The sequence below is a fragment of the Staurois parvus genome, unplaced genomic scaffold, assembly GCF_062004578.1.
Source record: "Staurois parvus isolate SC_StPar_1 unplaced genomic scaffold, SC_StPar_1.0 ptg000795l, whole genome shotgun sequence".
NCBI lineage: Eukaryota > Metazoa > Chordata > Amphibia > Anura > Ranidae > Staurois > Staurois parvus.
This window is the reverse complement of record NW_028318591.1, coordinates 2361151-2383803: the sequence shown is the minus strand read 5'-3', so window position 1 is coordinate 2383803 and position 22653 is coordinate 2361151. Positions and strand designations below refer to the sequence as shown.

Below are 22653 nucleotides of genomic sequence, written 5' to 3'. Positions count from 1 at the left end.
CCAAGAAAAGAAAAAACTCTCTAGCAATACACACCTACCTGAGCATGTGCAGAGGCTCCCCACACGATAGGTCTTACCAGGAGATAAGAGGGGGACACTGGAAGAAGGGGAGGATCCGAGAAGACAAGATCAAACAGTGTTTTTACACAATGCAGAGGATTAACCCCTTAGGTTCCACAGTGGGAGACCAGGTATAGTGAATGCAGGGTCCGGGGTTTAGTAACACTTTAAAGCGGAGTTCCAGACGTTTTTGTGTTTATTAAAAGTCAGCAGCTACAAAAACTGTAGCTGCTGACTTAATAAACACACACTTACGTGTCCCAGAGTCCAGCAATGTTCTCATCCACGCCGTCCCTTCTCTCCTCCACAGCGCCAGCATCTCCACTGGGGGCACCAGGCTCTGCCAGCTTGTGGCTTGACAGCCAAATGCACGAGTCGTGCTGCACCTCCTGATTGGTCCGGCAGTCTTCTGGAATCTGTGAAAGTTCCCAGGAGACTGCGGGAGGGAGGAGAGGGCCGAACTTCCGTCTCACTTTGCCGCAGCGAACTGAGCCAGAAGTGGGAACGGGTACCTGTCAAAAACAGGTACCTGCTTCCCCCCTCCCCCACCAAAAGGTGCCAAATATGGCAGTGGAGGGAGGCAGGAGGCAAATAAGCGGAGCTTCTGCTTTTGAGTGGAACTCCACTTTAAGTGACTGAACAATGGTGCCAGACGGGCTGGACTGAGTATTTCAAAAACTGCTGATCTACTGGGATTTTCACACGCAACCATCTCTAGGGTTTACAGAGAATGGTCCGAAAAAGAGAAAATATCCAGTGAGCGGCAGTTGTGTGAAGGAAAATGCCTGGTTGATGTCAGAGGAGAATGGGCAGACTGCTTCCAGATGATAGAAAGACAACAGTAACTCAAATAAGCACTTGAAGGTAAAAAAAAACAAAAAAACCCCCCCAAAAAAACAAAAAAAAACCAAAAAGACTTTCAGCCTTTACAATCACTTTAACCAACAGAGTTCTTTCTTCTATTAATATATATATATATATATATATATATATATATATATATATATATATATATATATATATATTATATTCAAAATGTCATTTTACCATTTATTTTTTTCCCGTTAAATAATTTTCATTTTTCAAAATAAAAAAGGAGATACTTCAGCAAAAAATATGACGAGTATTCGCAGCACCCAAAGAATTATGAAAATTATTTTTCTTTTTTATTATTGTTTTGTCAATACTATCAAGCTTTGCCATCATTAACACAGGCAAGTGGCACTGAAATTTGCTGGGCACAGAGTGGCACCCTGTAAAGGGCCCCTTATAACACCACGCTGCCCCCCCCCCCCCCTCCTTTTCTTTTGGATGATATTGGGAGGACGGTCCGGCTGCAATGTCTTCTTCTAGGACATGCACATACACAATCGTATATGTATACAATAATACCTGCATTATAAAACCAAGAGACGTTTTGGTACATTTGCTGGGACAGCTCTCCCCAAACCGGTGACCACAAAAAAAAAAAAAAAAAAAAAAGTATACAAAATATAAAATATCTTAAATATTTATAAACATTGAGAGGAAAAAAATAGACCTGTATGAAAATATTTTTTCTGTTTTTTTTTTTTGTTTTTTTTTTCGTCTGCGGTTACATTCTCCACCCCCTACAAAAAAAAAAAAAAAAAAAAATGTCCACTGTCCCGGGCTGGTCGTTTTCAGTGGGGTTTGAGTCCGTAGCTGTTGAGGGGGTGAGTATAAGCCCTTCCCAATACTATTCTGTCTCGTAGAAGTTTGAACAAGACGTAGTAGTTGCAGAACAGAATGAGCGCCAAGGAAAGGGTGTGGTTCCACTTCTCAGCGCGGAGCAGGGAGTAAAGCTGATACAGCACCAGGCTGCCTTCCATCATCACCAGGGTATTGAGGAGCCGTAACGGCCGGTGAAATAGGAACTACAAGAACAGAAATAAACCTCAGTGAGTGAATCATCCTTAACAACTCAAATATACAACTCAAGACAACTGACCTGAACTCTTGAAATCATCCTAAAAAATAGCAGAGCCCTTCCTGTGCCTAGGCACTTATTTGCATACAGCTTCATTATTATTATTATTATACAGTATTTATAAAGCGCCAATAGTTCGCTCAGCGCTGTACATTACAAAGGGGGACAGAACATGTGACAGAACAATACCAATACAATGCAAAACATGAGGGGATCGAGGGCCCTGCTCTTTGGAGCTTACAATCTAGGAGGGAGGGGATGGTGGCACAGGAGGAGATAGCTGTGGGGGATGGAGTGGTAGGAAGAATGGAGGAGGTCGGTCAAGTTAGCAGGGGGTGGGGTAGGCTTTCCTGAAGAGATGGGTTTTCAGGGTGCGCCTAAAGGAGAGGAGAGTAGGTGATAATCTGATGGGTTGGGGCAGGGAGTTGCAGAGGATGGGTGACACCCTGGAGAAGTCCTGGAGGCGGGCAGGGGAGGAGGAGACCAGGGAACTAGAGAGAAGGAGGTCTTGTGAGGAGCGGAGTGTGCGTGCTGGGCGGTACTTGGATATTAGGTCAGTGATGTAGTTCGGGGCAGTATGGTGGACGGCTTTGTACGTCAGTGTTAGGATTTTGAATTTGATCCGTTGCGCAATCGGAAGCCAGTGGAGGGATTGGCAGAGGGGGGTGGCGGAAACTGAGCTTCATAGCTGTATATCTCCAGTGTGAGATCATCCAATGCCTCCGACTGCTAGTCTCACCAGATTTGGAGTGGGATTTGGTCATGTGATTACTGTGCTACTCACTGTTCTCCTTGCTGGAGAGGAAGCTGTACCTGAGGAGCTGCAGTGCAAGGATCTCCCTGCTATGTTCATTCTGTGGATCTGTGCCATTTCTGCCACCTCCTGCTGCTTTTTGACTATTTTTAATAAAATAAAAATACAATAAAATTACATTTTTATATTGTATTTTTTTAAAAATGTTTTATCTGCTTGGAGTTTAGCTTTACAGGAAACCCATCGTGAGTCTTATTACCTGGTTTTACGCTTCCAATGCATCACTACTATACAAGATGTGTGAAGAGATAGTGATGTACTCAGACCCAACCATCTGTGGTGGGGAAGAGGGGTAGATTGCAAGCGCCAAGGATCAGGCCCTCCTATCCCTCTTGTATTGAACTGTATTGTTGCTGTACGGTCTCCCGTTATATTGCAAAGCGCTGAGCAAACTGTTAGCGCCAAATAAATCCTGTATAATAATAATATTACAGGCTCACCCGGAACTAAAATAGAACATCCCACTTTTTTTCCTGTTTTAAGAACTAAATAAAATTATGCCCAAGCTCCTACGTATAGCTCCACTATACTGCTCAATGTATTTTGGGTCCTTCTCTAGCCAAAAGGGACCTCTGTAGTCACCAGAATGGGTCAGAACTTGGGGCAGGCCCTTAAAGTTGACCTGTACTGTGAGAAGGGGTGCCAAAGAAAAGCAAGAAGTAGGACAACTAATTATTCCCCAAGTTATGCCTGTGATCTCCCTGCACCTGATCATTCCCTCATTGCGGACTTACCATGTCTTGCTCTGTGGTGTGTGAAGGCAGCCATGTTGGTAGAGGGCGCAGTGTCTTAGATGATCTCACACTGATATACAGCTACAAGGCTGTAGGCAAATGAGTGCCTAAGCACAGAAAGCGCTCCTTGTTTTGTCTTCACCAAGATGGCCACCTCCACACAGTAACAGTGCAGAAGTGCCTAAAGCAGGCCACAGATTATATGATCTTCCTTCCTTCCACCACTGGTGGAAGAAAAGAAAATTGTTCAGTTCCATCAATACAGTCAGTGTTGATGGGGGAATGCCTCCCATGGAGCTATTATGTTCTTCCAGCAGTAGCCACATACAGAAAACCAGACAGGCTGGATGGATCGACTTCAGTACAACCGGCCTGCCCATAGATGGCCGATCCCTGCTTAACTGGCCAAGATTCGATCCATCCATGGTCGGCTTAAGATGATCTCACCCTATTGATATAAAGCTGTAGGCAAATGAGTGCCTAGGCACAGAAAGCACACATTGTTCTGCATTGCTTCTCTGTGTGGGAGCAGCCATCTTGGTGAAGTGGGGCTTTGCTTTCCTTTGTCAGAGCAGACGACTGAGGAACAGATGACTGAAGACGGCACTGAGTGTGTTTTTGCTGATTCAAATGATTCATGTGACTGTTCCATACCATGCACTGATGAGAGCCAAATAGCCCTAAACAGTTGCATGCTATTTACCTAGAGTAATTGGCTGTGCAGATGTATGCTCTGCGTGATGTACCGGCAAAACTGGCAAACACACCCCTCCAAAATACACATCTTAAAAGTGCCTACTTTTCCATAAACTACTGCAGTTTAGGCAATTTTTAGGATGCATTTTTGATAAATTATTTTATTACACGGCTCAGAAAAATTAAAGGAACACTCTGAAAACACATCAGATCTCAATGGGGAAAAAAATCTCCTGCTGGATCTCTACACTGGTATGGACTGAGGAATGTGTTAGGAACGTAAGGATGCCCCATCGTTTGATGGAAATGAAAATGATCGACCTACAGAGGACTGAATTCAAAGACACCCCGAAAATCAAAGTGAAAAAATGATGCAGCAGGGGAGTCCATTTTGCTGAAATGTCATTGCAGCAACTCAGAATGGTCCTCAGTAGTTTGTATGGCCCCCATGTGCTTGTATGCATGCCTGACAACATCGGGGGAGGCTCCTAATGAGACAACGGATGGCGTCCTGGGGGATTTCCTCCCAGATCTGGACCAGGGCATCACTGAGCTCCTGGACAGTCTGAGGTGCAACCTGGCGGCGTTAAATGGACCGAAACATGACATCCCAGAGGTGTTCTATTGGATTTAGGTCAGGTGAGCGTGGGGGCCATTCAATGGTATCAATTCCTTCATCCTCCAGGAACTGCCTGCATACTCTCCCCACATGAGGCCGGGCATTGTCGTGCACCAGGGGGAACCCAGGACCCACTGCACCAGTGTAGGGTCTGATAATGGGTCCAAGGATTTCATCCCGATACCTAATGGCAGTCAGGGTGCCATTGTCTAGCCTGTAGAGGTCTGTGTGTCCCTCCATGGATATGCCTCCCCAGACCATCACTGACCCACCACCAAAACAGTCATGTTGAACGATGTTACAGGCAGCATAATGTTCTCCACGGCTTCTCCAGACCCTTTCACGTCTGTCACATGTGCTCAGGGTGAACCTGCTCTCATCTGTGAAAAGCACAGAGTGCCAGTGGTGGACCTGTCAATTCTGGTGTTCAATGGCAAATGTCAGTCAAGCTCTATGGTGCCCGGCAGTGAGCACAGGGCCTGCTAGAGTACGTCGGGCCCTCAGGCCACCTTCATAAAGTCTGTTTCTGATTGTTTGGTCAGAGACATTCACACCAGTGGCCTGCTGGAGGTCATTTTGTAGGGCTCTGGCAGGGCTCATCCTGTTCCTCCTTGCACAAAGGAGCAGATATTGGTCCTGCTGATGGGTTAAGGCGCTTCAACGGCCCTGTCCAGCTCTCCTAGAGTAACTGCCTGTCTCCTGGAATCTCCTCCATGCTCTTGAGACTTGTGCTGGGAGACACAGCAAACCTTCTGGCAATGGCACGTATTGATGTGCCATCCTGGAGGAGTTGGACTGCCTGTGCAACCTCTGTAGGGTCCAGGTATGGCCTCATGCTACCAGTAGTGACATTGACCCTAGCCAAATGCAAAACTAGGGAAAAAGTCAGAAAAGATGAGTAGGGAAAAAAAATGTCTGTGGCCTCCACCTGTAAAACCATTCCTGTTTTGGGGGTTGTCTCATTGTTGCCCATCTAGTGCACCTGTTGTTAATCATTTTCAGCTGCTTTGGTGTTAATGAAATTAACAACCCCCTCTGCTACTTAAACTCCTGAGATATTGATCTGGTCAGTTAACTGACTTAGTGGCCTACTCTGATTAAAAAGTGTTGCTTTCATTTTTTTTTTGAGCATTATATATATATATACACGTATCTAGAAAACATTCATACGACTTATTGCAAAATAACAAAATGCCATGCCGATAAAATGATATAGCAATACATGGCACATACAGACAACTGGTTACTGCAGATTTCTGCTGCCCAATTAACCTCCTCGGCGGTATGATTCTTTCCGATTTTTTGCGCTGAATGCGGTACATTTTTTTGCATGGAAATATGTAGTTTTTTTATTGTAGGCTGTAATTTTTAGGAATAACTCACTGAAATCTGTCCGAACAAGAGTCTAGTAAACATCCCGAGTATGATAAAATTTGAAACACGAAATCATAAATTATAATATAATAAATAATCATAAAAAATAATAATATAATAATAAATTTAATTCAATAATATAATCAAACCAAAAACACTGAAATTTGAATTACAGAGGCAAATTCGCACATCGCTGAGCAAAGTCGCAAAATCGTTTTCAGTGTCTGATGACGAATTTCCCCCACGAATCATTATCACTCAATTCTGCAAGTGGTTCTGATTTACTATCGCTGTTCTAAAACCGCTTTTGAGGTAAAGGGACGCTTTTTGGACGCCATGGACGTTTCTAAGTTTCCAGGCAGAAAGAACATTCAAAATGCAGGCAGGGCGCCAGACAAAGCAGTAGGGACAGAATATATGTGAAATGCATTGAAACAGCAATGACAGCAAAAATGACATTTTTTAAAAAATTCAAATTTCCCGCTGTACGCCCCGACGTCACAGGGACCTGAACACAGAAGCCGGATGCTGGCATCGGCCGGAGGAGATGGCCGGGGACGCTGCAGGGGACACATCGCGGGAGCGAAGGAGAAGGTAAGTGCTGCAGGGACTCCCTATGCAGCGCCGCATGGTAAGCCCGAGTGTAGCTCGGGGTTACCGCTTTTGGTACTGAAACTTTACCCCGAGCTACACTCGGGAACACCGCTAAGGAGGTTAAAAAAGGTTGCATGCTGCACATCCCTCAGGCTCTACTTACATAAAATCTGGCATGTGAGACATCTGAAGGCACTGCTACATTATAGGGCCCCACAGCTTTATATAAGCTTCGGCTGTGTCGTACCAGGACGCCCTGCGGCCATACTGTGCTTTCTGACCAGCTGAGGAGAAGAGAGAAAAATGTCACTTAAGAGGGCAGATAACCAGAGATAAAATAATGTAGATCACAGTACACCTCTCCCAATAAAATCCTTACATGGGGTTCACCCTCTTCCTTTCTGAATTGCTCCCATTGCCCACTGTGCAGAATACAGCTTCAGGAGTGAGACCCCCCCGTGGCATATTTGCACAGCAGCAAACTTCAGGTGGGCGTACATTGCCATTAAAGTCATATAAAAAGTCAAGAGGGCTACTCCACTAGCCAAGTCTGGATAAGTGCCTAATGAAAATTTTTAAAGCCAAACTCCATCATGAACTTTGGAAGGACTCACATGTGTTGCGGTGCGTTGCTGTACGACCCGTGCTCCAGCTTCTGCCACTTTCCTAAGTGTGACGCCGACCGATGCAGCAAGTCGCAATACTTGGGCGGCAGCAGCTGTGTGGTCAGCATCACGAAGGCATTGATCCACACCATAATGAGGTGCTCACACGACCACCGCATGTCATAATACTGAGTGCTCTGCAAGGCAAGAGAGACACAATGACAGAACATGGAATACATTCACAAGACGCATGAAGTGCATCATTTACATAAAGCTGACCACAAGTGTTAGAAGATGAACAAGACTTGCAAAAGCCACATCCAAATAGAAAGTCCGTCTCACAAAAAAGAAAAACTGGGCTTTGCTGTTGCTCCTCCATCCAGACTGGAGACACCCTAAGATAGGAAGTGCATTACTGGTCAGATCACTGGGTAACAATAAAAGGAGAAAAAAAAAAACAAAAACTAATGTACCAACCACATTTGAGAAGTGGTAAGCTGCAACATACCGTATTTACTAAAATGTAATGCGCACCTTTTCTGGCCAAAAAGAGGCTCTAAGCTCGGTGTGCGCATTACATTCAAGGACGCCTTTCATTCGGAGACACTGCTAAGCTGCCACCTGGCAGTGCCACCACCACATTCGGCAACTCTGCACTGGCTGCAGGTGGTACCTCCCACATACCCGGCGGTACGGCTCCTCCAGCAGCTCCCCACCCTCATCTCCTCCAGCAGCCCCCCACCCTCCTCTCCTTCAGCAGCCACCTCATCTCCACCAACCCCCCTCCCCCTCATCTCCTCCACCAATCTCCCCACCCTCATCTCCTCCAGCGGCCCCCTCATCTGCTCCACCCCCCTCATCTCCTCCACCAATCCCCCCTCCCCTATCTCCTCCAGTAGCCCCCCCTCATCTCCTCCACCAATCCCCCCCCCCCCATCTCCTCCACCAATCCCCCCCCCTCATCTCGTCCACCAAAACCCCCCATCTCCTCCAGAGGCCCCTCCCACATCTCCAGCGGCCCCCTCTCCCTCACCTCCCCCGGCGGCCCCCTCTCCCTCACCTCCTCCGGCGGCCCCCTCTCCCTCATCTCCTCCGGCGGCCCCCTCTCCCTCATCTCCTCCGGCGGCCCCCTCTCCCTCATCTCCTCCGGCGGCCCCCTCTCCCTCATCTCCTCCAGCGGCCCCCTCATCTCCTCCATCTCTGTACCATAATTTTAAGCTGTATACTTAAACTTAACATTTATTAAAACGTTTTCTATGTAAAAACTTGTTTTAGGTCAGTATTTGGTTTAATAGTTTACTATATTATAACAAAAAAACGTGCCATAACATACGGTGAATTTATTGTTGCTGTCTAAGGTACTGTGATTACCAAAAGTAAACATTCTTAACACAAGGCCATTGTGACATTTTATTACCCTATTTTCACTAATTACCAGCAATAAAATGAAAGTCCATAACTTTAACCCATTGTCGTATGCAGGTGCGCACTACAATCGCCATCAAACGGTTTCTTCAATTTCAAGCCTTTCAAAATAGAGGTGCGCATTAGATTTGATGGCGCATTAGACTCGAGTAAATACGGTATAACATTTTGGTTTTTAATGATTTTGAGATTTAAAAGATTTTTTTTATTCATTTGCAAGGTGCCTTGAAGCAGTCAATTCCTCAGCACGGCCCCCTCCCTCCGTACACATCACAGCCCTCTCTCCTCTTTTGGGAGGGTCTAATTACTGTCTGTGCTGGAGCAGCTCCTCCACTCCTCTCATCACCTCCCTACTTTTTACGTAGCTACTGGGGGAGGAGTGAAGGGGAATATGGGAATACTAGGAGTGACAGCTCTGAGCCTTGTGGGGCTGCTGACATCACATCCAAGATGGCGGCATCCAGCAGCAGTCTCGTGGCTTTTGAATGGCTACACATAGGAGGATTTTACAAGTAAATAACATACATAAAACGCACCTATTTTATGGGAAGACTTGCTGGAATGAGTGGCCACGGGGTCTCTTTAACCACTTGCCCTGGAAGATCTATCCCCCCACACGCACACACATTACTAGCCCAGGCCATTTTTTGCTATGCGGAGGTGCTACTTTAACTGTTGGATTTGGATCCTTTTTTTCACAAAAATAGAGCTTTCTTTTGGTGGTATTTAATCACCTCCGGGTTTTTTATTATATAAAAGAAAAACACAATTTTGAAAAAAAAAAGAAATCTGCTATAAAACATATCCCATAAAAAAATAAAATAAAATCTTTGACTAAAATTTGGTAAAAATGTATTCTGCAACATCTTTTGCAAAAAAACAAAAATCCCAATAAGTGTATATTGTTAGGTTTGTGTGAATGTTTCAGCGTCTGTAAACTTTAGGGTACATGGTGGAATTATTACTTATTTATTTTATACTAGTAAGGGTGGAGATCAGCCGGGGAGAAATAACTGCCAGTGACATCAGCAGTGCCATTATTCCAGTGATCAGTGCTAATAATATGCACTGTCACTGTACCAATGACACTGGGCAGGAAGGGGTTAACACCTAGGGCGATCAAGGAGTTAAATATGTACCTAACGTGTTTGTGTGTACTGGGCGCTGCTTTTACCGTGGATCTAGTCATTTTCATCCCCTGCTTAGCAAGGAATGAAAAATCAACTAGATCGCCTGTCACTGAACACAGCTCTGTGCTGTGCACACTGACAGAGATGTGTTCTGAGTCTGAGAGACGATCGCCAGCAGCCAGTCAGTGACTGGCACTGGGTGATTGGCATGAGCTGTGACAAATTACAGCACAGCCAGGCAGGCGCGCACGCCCCCTACCCGGAAATACAGAATCACATTTATATGCGTGATTCTGCGCAGAGCAGCCGTCCTGTAGCAGTAAAGCTACAATGAGCCGGTCTTAACCATTAGCCGCCCGGCCTATAGCCGTTTGGCGGCCGCAAAAATGCTCTAGCTTTCCGGGGTGTACCCCATTTGGCATCCTCCCGCACATGCGTAGCTCGCGCAGTTGCAGAGCCGCGCAGCGGCGCGATCTGTCACCAGCCGTGTACCTCGGACACGGCCGATGACAGATCTGAGTACCGGCCCCCGTTGCCGGTACCATGTGACCTGCTGTGACCAATCACAGCAGGTCACATGACAGTTGTATACAATGGATGGCTTCATTCATGCCATGCATTGTATACTAGTGCCTAGCTGTGAATGGTCACAGCAGGTTACATGCACATGTCATGTGATTAGCTGTGACCAAATCACAGCTAAGCACAAAAAAAAAAAAAAAACACTGAATGAATTGATGTCATTCAGGTAAATGCTTGCTTATAGCAAAGTAATTCTTTGCTATAAGCAAATTGTGTAAAAAAAAAAAAAAATACTGATCACTTCCCCAAAGTAGTACAATGTTACTATGGTAACATTGTACTATTTTGGTCATAGTAAAATATGAAACAAAATCTTAAAAAAAAAAAAAAAAAAAATGTAATAAAAAATTAAAAATAATAAAAAAAAAATATATATATATATATATTTTTTTTTTTTTTTTTTCATACTGTCACCAGTCAGTGTCCCTGTTTACCGCCATGCCAGTTATATGATGACGCTGTACTGCACTGGTGACAGTATGTAAAAAAAAAAAAACAGTGAAAATAATTTTTTTAATTTTTTCATTTTCCGAAAAATTATGACAAAAAAAATACAACTTCAGAAAACTCGCCATGCCTCTTATGAAGTACGTTGGACTGTCTACTCTGCAAAAAGGGGTCATTTGGAGGATATCTGTACTGTCCTGACATAACGGGGATATCTGTACTGTTCTGACATTTGGGGGATATCTGTACTGTTCTGACATTCTTAGACCTCAAGAAATTAGATTGGCTGTCAGTACTTCAGGATTGATCAATATTCAGATCTATACCATAGTTTGTGAACTCTATAACTTTCCTACAAACTAAATAATACATCCTAATTTGGGTTATTTTCACCAAAGACATGTAGCAGAATACATCTCGGCCTAAATTTATGAAGAACAATTATTTATTTGTAAACTTTTATAACAGAAACAAAGAAAAACGTGTTTTCTTTTCAATTTTTTTGGTATTTTTTTGGTAATTTACCAAAAAATAAAAACCCCAGCGGTGATTAAATACCACCAAAAGAAAGCTCTAGTTGTATGATAAAATTTTAGTTTGGGTACAATGTTGTATGACCGCGCAATTGTCAAAGTGTGAGAGCGCTGAAACGTGAAAAATGGCCTGGGCAGGAAGGTGTAAAATTGCCCGGTATTGAAATGGTTAAACTTGTTAATAGGTAAAAGGACAAACAAGTAAAATGTTCAGTATCAAAGTAGAACTATAGGCAAAACTTTTTTTCCCCATTTTGGATTGAGTAAGGGAGGGTTATAAACCCTTTCAAATATTTTTTCTGCCATATGTGCTACACTGGGGAGATTTGCCTTCACTTCCTGTCCCATAACCAAAACAGGAAGTGAGAGGAAATTGCTGCAAATAAAAGGGAATCTCTTGGGGCCCCCAGGTCACCAGAAGTATGTCCTCATTGGAAGATCTCCCCTCTATTACTTTTCTGGGGACAACGCAAAATTTGGGATTTTTTTTTACTTTCACATTTTGTAATGGTAAACAGGACAAACAGAGGGGGAATCTCCCAAACAGGGGCACAGACAGCAATAAAAACCTGACTGATGTTCTAATCCCTCTCCGCTCTAGCTAATACCTTAAAAAAAAAAAGTTTTGCCTGTTAGTTATACTTTAAACTTCACCTCTTAAAGTATACAAATGAAGAAGAGACGTACTTTTACAAAGCACAGCGGCAGAATCGCCACATAGTAGGCACTAAAGAGGGAATTGAACAGGACTTCTTTAATTCTGCGGTTGAAGTCTGCTTTCAGACACTCCACCTCGTTACGTATGAGGTCCGGGGACAGCGGACAGCTGTGGGATGGGATGGAAGGGGGGGAATTGAATTGTTCCCTCAAGGACTCTCGGAGGAGGGACAGAAAGTCTTTGGGTCTGACAAGGCTGGCCACGTCATTAGCACCGTCCTCCACCAATGAATCCTGTACGAGGTATCCACAATCCGTGGGCAGAGGCTGGGAGCGGTTGTCTTGGTGGAAGCAGCAAAGAGGTACGTAGACTCCGAATCTGGAGAGAGATGGAAGAAACACAAGAGAGATATGAATACTGACAAAACAAAATAAACACTTCCAACAATGTACACTATATGGCCAATAGCTGGTGGACATCTGACCATCACATCTATGCCAGTTTTGTTGGACATCGCATTACAAAACCTGGCCTTTAAATTGGCTAGAATTGTCCCCTATTGGCTGCCATAACATCCCTCACCCTTCTGGAAAGCCTTTCCACAGAGTGTGCCCATTCCACCAAGAAAAACTTTTGTGAGGTCAGGTACGGATGATGGATGAGAAGACCTGTCTCACAATTGTAGCTCCAATCCGTCCCAAGTATTCAGTAGGGTTGAAGTCAGGGCGCTGTGAAGGACACTGAAATCTCTCCACACCAAATTCATAAAACCATGGATGGTGATCAGTTGCAGTCATGTCCCTGTACAGGCCACTCAAGTTCCTCCTTATCACACTCATCAAACCATATCCCTATGGATGGGGATCAGTAGGGTTGAGGTCAGGGCTTTGTGAAGTCCACTCAAGTTCCTCCACACCAAACCATGTCTTTACGGATGGTCATCAGTAGGGTTGAGGTCATGTCTCTGTGCAGGCCACTCAAGTTCCTCCTTACCACACTGATCAAACCATGTCTTTATGGATGGTGATCAGTAAGGTTGAGATCAAGTCTCTATGGAGGCCATTCAAGTTCCTCCACACCAAACCATGTTTTTATGGATGGTGTTAGTTGGGTTGAGGCCAGGGCTCAGTGCAGGTCACTCAAGCTCCTCCACTCAAATCCTGTCTTTATGGATCTAGTTTTGTGCATGTGGCCAGAGTAATACTAGAATTAAAAAGAGTCCTCCCCCACACTGTCACAAAGATGGAAGGGCACAATTGTCTAAAATATCTTTATATGGTGTAATAATAATAGTACCCTAACTGGAATCACCTGGAACGAGACAGGGGTGCAAGCGATGGTCAGATATCTACAAACATTTCCTAATATAGTGTGCCGACAGGGTCAAACGGAATCCTAAAAACAGTCTATGTTTTTCTTATAGCAACCCATCAGTTTCTCACTTTGGAAATGACAATGACATGCCATCACTCATGCACTTTACGGGCCAAAATACAAAACATTCACCGTGCAGATAAGACAAACATAAGCACAATTAAGAAGGAAACTGATGTATATTCTCGAATACATATAGTTCCTATATTGTTAGCACCACATAGTGACCATAAATACCCAATCATCATCATGAAAAAAAAAAAAATGTTTTGCAGCTAATAAATGGCGCTGACGATCTATGGAACCGCACATATTAGAGAAAGTACTGTCATTTGCAGCCTGATAATGAATGTTTTATACGTAGACCACTTAACGTCAAGCAAATAAAATTAAATCAGGGTGGATAAAAATCAATGACTTTTTTTAAAAAATAAAAAAAAAAATCAGATTTTTTTGATTTAAAAATCGGATTTTTTTTATTTAAATCGATTTTTTAAAAATAAAATGCTTTTTGGAGGAAAATATATTACCATCCAAAGGTTATTCCATCATGAAATAAAGATTAGTTTTTTAATTATGTAGAATAAGGCTGTATATGTTTAATTTTTTTGGTAAATAAATTCCATGAATCCATTCACAATGTCATGCTCTTCCAGAGGTTTTTGTAAGATTATTGGGCAGTTTCTCTGCCTACAAGATATTATCACAGATGTTTGGTTTACTTTTGCAGTTCTCAAAACTGAATTTGACTCAGCGGAGATCACATGCCTCTTCTTCACAGCAAAAATGTTATAACATGAACAGAGTTAAGAAAAAGACCTTCATCCTAACTTCTACAAACCTATGAATACAGAATCAACCCCTTCACTGCTAAGTTTCAAGAAGTTCAGTGAATAGAATAGAAACAATATTTTTCTGATTGTTTGGAGTAGAATAGATCTGCACAAGAAGAAAGTGAAACTAAGTGTGAGGAGGAAGGGGCTGACAGTCTAAGTTTCTTAAAATATATATATTTTGTTTAGCCAAATTAGTGAACAAACATGGATGTTTAAGCAAATCACATATGCTGGAATGTTATTGTTTCAGTTGAATAAATATATTTAAATTGTTATTATTAAGGTAATGATTATTTTTCTCCTTCCTAAAGAAAAGTTGTCCAAATATGAATGATTAACCTATTAAACTGGGGATAAAAAAACTAATATGAAAAGTTGTTTTTCTAAAAATCTTCATCTACTTGCATATTAAAGTTATACCAGCAAGAATTAGTCTTTATGTAGAAAACTAGGATTTAAATCAAGCCTTACTGACTAGTGATTTAAATCGTGATTTAAATCAGTTTGATTTAAATCAAATCCACCCTGAATTAAATCCACCCTGATTCAATGTTCTAGGACTATGAAACATAAAAACATCCAAGAGGGTGAATGAGTTTTTATAGGCACTGTATATAGCGATCATTTAGACTCAACTGTCTCCGTCTCTCACAATCTGACACACACACATGGAAGAGGTTGTAGCATCAACTCACGGGTAGCCCAAGAACAAGAGGTTCAGGACTGAATGATTGCGGAACAGGTTGACCAGGGTCCAGCAGAACACCCACCCGCACAGTGTGAGCAGGACCAGGCGGGCGGTGATCAAAGCGCTGTAGTGGACCATGGAGGATGATCCTACCTGAGAAGCCTGGAAGAGAGAAGCAATAATCAGCCAAAAAAAGTCTGACACAGGAAGTGAAGCTTGAAACTTAACTCCAGGCAGATATAAAAGACTCAAATCATTGCAGCTCTGTAATCATAATTTATCATTAAATGTATATTTTAATGCACACCTGAATTTGACTTGATATTCACTTCCTGCAGTCCCTGTACAGACAGACCAGACTATAATGGGGAGAAGTAGCACAAGAAACCAATCAGCTCATGTGATGACAAGAAGCATGCTGACAGGAGAAGAACGCAAAGTGACAGAGAAATGAGCTCATCACTGTGCTGCTTCTCCTTTCACTACCCTGTCACAGAACGGGGGTGGGTCCAGGACAGCCTGGGCAAGAATTTCTCAATTAGGGTTCCTCAAGAGGTTGCGAGGGGTTCCTTGAGCAATGAGCAACTGCTGCCTCTCAGATAAGTTCCCATTGACACCGGTGATCTTTTCAGGTATCTGTAAGGTGGTAATTCTTCTCAATGATCACAAAATGTAAGGAGCATTCTTCCCAGTGACCATCACACTGATGTATCATGAGCTGTAGATATAGTCATTTTTAGCCGGAGTTCCCTGAGACCGGAAAGTTATTTCAAGGGTGCCTTGAAAAGGTTGAGAAAGAGGGGCCTGAGCCCTAGAGGAAGAGGGTTGAATGATGCTGGCAATCATTCATCCCCATAAATGGAGGGCATCTAGAGGCAGAAAAGAATTACTGTGGAGGCCAGCCCTGGCTTGCAGGCGAGCATTGAAGCAAAAAATTGCTTTCTTAGTTTTATCTGTTAGTGGAATAGTTAGAGCGCTGCCTTACCTATGAGGGATGGTTTGTTTTTTTATTTACTTTTTCCCTGTCTAGCAACTCATACAATCTTCTTGCTCTAGTGCAGAAAAAAAAACCTCCAATAACGGTCACATAACAAGTGTTTGTTAAGATTGCATGAAAAAAAAAACTAAAGGCTTTGATAATTGAGTTTTATTCTCTCCCAGTCTGGACAGTGTTAGCTCAGTTGTCCTGCCACTGCACATACAGTGGGGCATAAAAGTATTTAGTCAGCCACCAACTGTGCAAGTTCTCCCACTTAAAAAGATGAGAGAGGCCTGTAATTGGCATCATAGGGAGACCTCAACTATGAGAGACAAAATGAGAAAAAAAATCCAGACAATCACATTGGCTGATTTGGAAAGAATTTATTTGCAAATTATGGTGGAAAATAAGTATTTGGTCAATATGAAAAGTTCATGTCAATACTTTGTTATATATCCTTTGTTGGCAATGACAGAGGTCAGACGTTTCCTGTAAGTCTTCACAAGGTTGGCACACACTGTTGCTGGTATGTTGGCCCATCCTCCATGCAGATCTCCTCTAGAGCAGTGATGTTTTGGGGCTGTCGCTGGGCAACACGGACTTTCAACTCCCTCCAAAGGTTTTCTATGGGGTTGAGATCTGGAGACTGGCTAGGCCTCCAGGACCTTGAAATGCTTCTTACGAAGCCACTCCTTCGTTGCCCGGGCGGTAAGTTTGGGATCATTGTCATGTTGGAAGACCCAGCCACGTTTCATCTTCAATACCCTTGCTGATGGAAGGAGGATTGCACTCAAAATCTCACGATACATGGCCCCATTCATTCTGTCCTGTACATGTATCAGTCGTCCTAGTCCCTTTGCGGAGAAACAACCCCAAAGCATGATGTTGCCACCCCCATGCTTCACAGTAGGTATGGTGTTCTTTGGATGCAACTCAGCATTCTCTCTCCTCCAAACACGACTAGTTGTGTTTCTACCAAACAGTTCTATTTTGGTTTCATCTGACCATATGACATTCTCCCAATCCTCTTCTGGATCGTCCAAATGCTCTCTAGCAAACTTCAGACGGGCCCGGACATGTACTGGCTTAAGCAGGGGGACACGTCTGGCACTGCAGGCTCTGAGTCCCTGGCAGCATAGTGTGTTACTGATGGTAGCCTTTGTTATGTTGGTCCCAGCTCTCTGCAGGTCATTCACTAGGTCCCCCCCGTGTGGTCCTGGGATTTTTGCTCACCGTTCTTGTGATCATTTTGACCCCACGGGGTGAGATCTTGCGTGGAGCCCCAGATGGAGGGAGATTATCAGTGGTCTTGTATGTCTTCCATTTTCTAATTATTGCTCCCACAGTTGATTTGTTCACACCAAGCTGCTTGCCTATTGCAGATTCAGTCTTCCCAGCCTGGTGCAGGTCTACAATTTTGTTTCTGGTGTCCTTCGACAGCTCTTTGGTCTTCACCATAGTGGAGTTTGGAGTGTGACTGTTTGAGGTTGTGGACAGGTGTCTTTTATACTGATAACACGTTCAAACAGGTGCCATTGATACAGGTAATGAGTGCAGGACAGAGGAGCCTCTTAAAGAAGAAGGTACAGGTCTGTGAGAGCCAGAAATCTTGCTTGTTTGTAGGTGACCAAATACTTGTTTTCCACCATAATTTGAAAATAAATTCTTTCCAAATCAGCCAATGTGATTGTCTGGATTTGTTTTCTCATTTTGTTTCTCATAGTTGAGGTCTACCTATGATGCCATTTACAGGCCTCTCTCATCTTTTTAGGTGGGAGAACTTGCACAATTGGTGGCTGACTAAATACTTTTTTGCCCCACTGTATGTGTTACACAGTCAGCAAAACGATAATATGGGGGGGAATAAAAAAAAAAAAAATTACACATTCCCTTTAATTTGCGATTGCCAGGCAGTGTTTTGCATGAACCGGGGCCATGCTGTACAGGGGGACATTGAGGAAGGCAGCACACAGATAGAAGGAACGAGAACTCACCTCAGAAATAAGGGCCCAGACAAGTCGCCGGGCCAGCATGACGGTGATGAAAGCTGCCAGGTGATAATCGATGAGGTGGAAATTCTGCAAAACAAAAGGCAATTTTGAAAGTGAATATCTCTGATCTTTACAGGCAATCTAGTACTTAAAAGGGATAGTACTAAGCTGTGAGCGCTGTGGTAGTTCATTGATTGTCCGTCACAGTGTATCTGCTTGCCAGAACGGGGTACGAGCTCAGAGATACACTGACAGGTTTGCAGCAGTCCTGCATGGCACCAGCAATCTTCTGATCACTAGTACAATGCTTTCCAGGCTCAAAAAGAAAAAAAAAAAAAAAAAGGAAAAGTAAATGCACATTTCTTTTACCTGCAAAAAATGGGCATTTGTTATTTATTATATTATTGCCATGGTCCCATACACCAGAAATGAGCAGCATCTGTGCTCTTGCATGAGAATCCCGGCACATGCGTAGACATCCTTGGGGCTTTGCTAGGTCCAGAATACCTTGAAGAACTGTGCACATACGGATTTTAAAAATGGCCAGAAGAAAGAGCAGCAGGGGGAGGGTAACAAAGATGATGTCAAGTTCTCCTTTAAAACTATAGGGGAACATTTGTCATTTATTAATTAGGTTTCACTTAAATGGAGGTTTCACTTAAATGGGATTCTCCTGACATTCATCTCCATACCCAAGCTACCAGGCTCGGGGAGGAAGAGGAGATGGAGTGGTGCTGTGACCACCAATAAAAAGCCGAAAGATATTTAAAATGCATTTTTGATACATCAATGGAAGGGGTCACTTCTCCAGTGGCCGCCACTGGAAGGGGTCACCACTGGAAGGGGTCCCTTCTCCAGGGAGTCCCTTCTCCAGGGGCCGCCACTCCAAGGAGTCCCTTTCTCCAGGGGCCGCCACTCCAAGGAGTCCCTTCTCCAGGGTCCGCCACTGAAAAAAGGGATCCTTTCTCCAGGGGCAGCCAATGGAAGGGGTCACTTCTACATTGGCAGTTGGGTAATATACCGTGAACTGTAGATAAACATTTTCACAGTAGCTACATATGGGCTGAAAGCTGAAAAGCTTTTAAGGGTCCCTTCAAGATAAAAAAAATTGAGAAAGGTCAAATTAGACTCTGAATCTAGATTTGAGCTGTAGTGTTCACCAGTTCAAGCACTACCCTCTCCAGGAGCTCCTTGCAGCCACAAAAATCACATTTTGGGGGAGCAGAACACCATGGAGGACCTACAATCAAAATCCAACTCCAGCTAGTGAGAGGATAGAATGCTAAGTGTCTCAATCCTGGGCTTTAAAGCCTAAATTTAGTTGTTTTTTTTTTTTATAAGTTTTAAATCAGCAAAAGGGTTGTTACTTACATCCAAAAACATCCCTTGTGCTGCTGGCTGATCTCCTAGTTGAAATATGAAGTTCTCTACCCCAATCCCACTCCTAGACTTCCAGCACTGCGAGGGTTAATACAACAGGCAGGACCTGCAATAGGCACTGCTTGGAGCTCTGCTAGGTCCAGAATACATGGCAGAAAACTATTCACGTACAAGATGGCCAGAAAAAAAGAGCATCAGGGGGAGGGTAACAAAGATAAGGTCAAGTTCTCCTTTAAAACTACAGGGCAACATTTGTCATTTATTAATTAGGTTTCACTTCAATGGGATTCTCCTGAGCAGTATATATTCTTCTCTATATCCAACCTATGAGGGTTGGGGTGGAAGAGGGGATGGAGCAATCATGTGACCACCAATAAAAAAAAAAGCCAAAAAAATACTTAACTCATTTTTTATACATTAATGTAGCAGAAGTTCTGCTAAATTTGAATTCCTAGAGATTTCAAATAGAATTCATAGCTATTTTACCCTTTAAGAAAGCCGCTAAACCTTCTATCCCTGGGGGGACCAAGCACAGCGTCTGCCTCTTCTACCCTCACAGCTTAGCAGTACAGTACAACATTAGAATGGTTTCATTTCACTGCCCACCGACTCACCAGAGAGGTGCAGGAAGCGGGATGGTTATATGGGTACCACCACACTGTCTTGTATATATTGATGTATTGAATGAAGAGCGACACAAGAAGGTAGATAAAAAAGAGGAATTCGAAGAGGAGACTTCCGTCCAGCGGCAGGTCAGGGATACGGCAGTGACGGACAGGTTCAGGGGTTATCAAGGCAGTTATCGGAGGGGCGGATAGGCCAACGGCACTACCATTCCTGAGAAAGAAACAGAGTTACACATAAGTAACAACTAATTTTCCGTCTACAGTATCTTCTAAGTCATCAACTTGGAATATTATTATTGCTATAGAGGATTTATACAGCGCCAACAGTTTGCTCAGCGCTTTACAATATAACGGGAGACAATACAGCAACAATACAAGAGGGATAGGAGGGCCTGATCCTGGGAGCTTACAATCTAGGAGGGAGGGGCTAGTGGTACAAAATGTAGTAACTGTGGGGGATGGACTGGTTGGAAGAGTAGAAGATTCCATTATTAGCTGAGGGCAGGATAGGCTTCCCTGAAGAGATCGGTTTTCAGAGATCGCCTAAAAGTGAGCAGAGTAGGCGATAGTCTGATAAATTGCGGTAGAGAGTTCCAGAGGATGGGAGAAGCTCTGGAGAAGTCCTAGAGATGAGCATGGGAGGAGGAAACAAGGGAGCTAGAGAGCAGGAGGTCATGCGAGGAGCGGAGAGTACGGTTTGGGTGATATTTGGAGACAAGATCGGTGATGTAATTTGGGGCGGAGTTATAAATGGCTTTATACGTTATTGTTAATGTTTTTAATTTTATCCATTGGGCAATGGGAAGCCAGTGGAGGGATTGGCAGAGAGGGGTGGAGGACACTGAGTGGGGGCCAGTGGAGGGATTGACAGAAAGGGGTGGAGGACACTGAGTGGAGGCCAGTGGAGGGATTAGCAGAGAGGGGTGGAGGACACTGAGTGTGGGCCAGTGGAGGGATTGGCAGAGAGGGGTGGAGGACACTGAGTGGGGGCCAGTGGAGGGATTGGCAGAGAGGGGTGGAGGACACTGAGTGGGGGCCAGTGGAGGGATTGGCAGAGAGGGGTGGAGGACACTGAGTGGGGGCCAGTGGAGGGATTGGCAGAGAGGGGTGGAGGACACTGAGTGGGGGCCAGTGGAGGGATTGACAGAAAGGGGTGGCTGATACAGAATATGATCTCATTTAATTTTGCTCAGAGTACTTGTGCCTCAAAACACGTCAGCTATGGTTCACTATCTGCATATTGCTGAGCAAATACTTCCATTGATCTCTGCAAGGATGGAGATGTGAGGAGGTCCTGTCCAAGGGATGTAATTACTATCATCATTATAATACAGGATTTATATAGCGCCAACAGTTTGCGCAGCGCTTTACAACGTGAGGGCAAACAGTACAGTTACAATACGATTCAATACAGGGGGAATGAGAGGGCCCTGCTCATTACAGCTTACAATCTAAAAGGGAGAGTTATGTGATACAAAAAGGTAATAACTGGGGGGGATGAGCTGATGGAGAAAATACATGTACAGTTGTTAGGCGGGGGCAGGATAGGCTTCTCTGAAAAGAAAAGTTTTCAGGGATCGCCTAAAAGGTGACAGAGTATAAGATAAATTGGGCAGATGGGGGTAGGGAATTCCAAAAGGATGGGAGAGGCTCGGAAGAAGTCCTGGAGGCGAGCAAGGGAGGGGGTGACAAAGGAACTAGAGAGCAGAAGGTCTTGGGAGGAACGAAGAGAACGATTTGGTTGGTATTTTGAGACCAGGTTAGTGATGTAGCTGGGGGAAGAGTTGTGGATGCCTTTGTAAGTTGTTGTAAGTATTTTGAATTTAAGTCGTTGGGTGAGTGGCAGCCAATGGAGGGGAGTGGCAGACACCGAACGGTTGGTAAGGTGGATGATCTTGGCAGCAGCATTCATGATTGACTGGAGGGGGGATAGCTTATGTAAAAGGTAAGCCAATGAGGAGGGAATTGCAATAGTGAAGGTGAGAGATAACCTGGGAGTGAATTAGGAGCTTTGTGGTGTCATTGGTTAGGAATGGGCGTATTTTGGAGATGTTGCAGAGGCTGAGACAGCAAGCTTTAGAAAGTGACTAGATGTGGGGCCAAAAGGAGAGTTCAAAGTCCAGGATTATACCCAACACCCTGGCATGCGGGGACGGGACGGTGGTAGCGCCACTGATCTTGACAGTCAGGGGAAAAGGTACATTGGGGAGGAAATATTAACGGCTCCTTTTTGGATTGATTGAGTGTGCCATCCAGACTGATATGTTGGTCAGTAAGTTAGCGATGTGTGAGGAGACTGAGGTTTTGAGCTGAAGGGCGGAGAGATAGATTTGGGAGTCGTCAGTACAGAAATGATATTGAAAGCCATGGGAGGAGGTGTAGATCAATAATAGGAGAGGTCCAAAAACAGAACCTTGGGGGACCCCCAACGGAGAAAGAAGGAGGTAAGGAGGAAGCAGAATTGTAAGTGACACTGAAGGTGCATTAGGATAGGTAGGATGAAAACCAACGAAGAGCACAGTCATGGAGACCAAGGGACTAAAGTCTTTTGAGGAGGAGG

The 22653-nt window shown here is 44.0% G+C and overlaps 1 protein-coding gene across 3 annotated transcripts in view; it reads right to left on the bottom strand.

The window, feature by feature from the left end:
* Positions 1–1204: 1204 nt before the first annotated feature.
* Positions 1205–22653, bottom strand: part of TMEM39A (transmembrane protein 39A) — an 83598-nt gene continuing 62149 nt past the window's right edge. For all 3 annotated transcript variants that reach the window (XM_089654746.1, XM_089654747.1, XM_089654748.1), the window contains exons 3-9: positions 20082–20304; positions 18091–18174; positions 15125–15279; positions 12249–12597; positions 7454–7641; positions 7003–7123; positions 1205–1955 (exon numbers count right to left, since the gene is read on the bottom strand). In XM_089654746.1, the coding sequence (XP_089510872.1) occupies positions 1722–1955; positions 7003–7123; positions 7454–7641; positions 12249–12597; positions 15125–15279; positions 18091–18174; positions 20082–20304 (1354 nt within the window). In that variant the 3' untranslated portion in view covers positions 1205–1721. The remainder of the gene's footprint in view (positions 1956–7002; positions 7124–7453; positions 7642–12248; positions 12598–15124; positions 15280–18090; positions 18175–20081; positions 20305–22653) is intronic.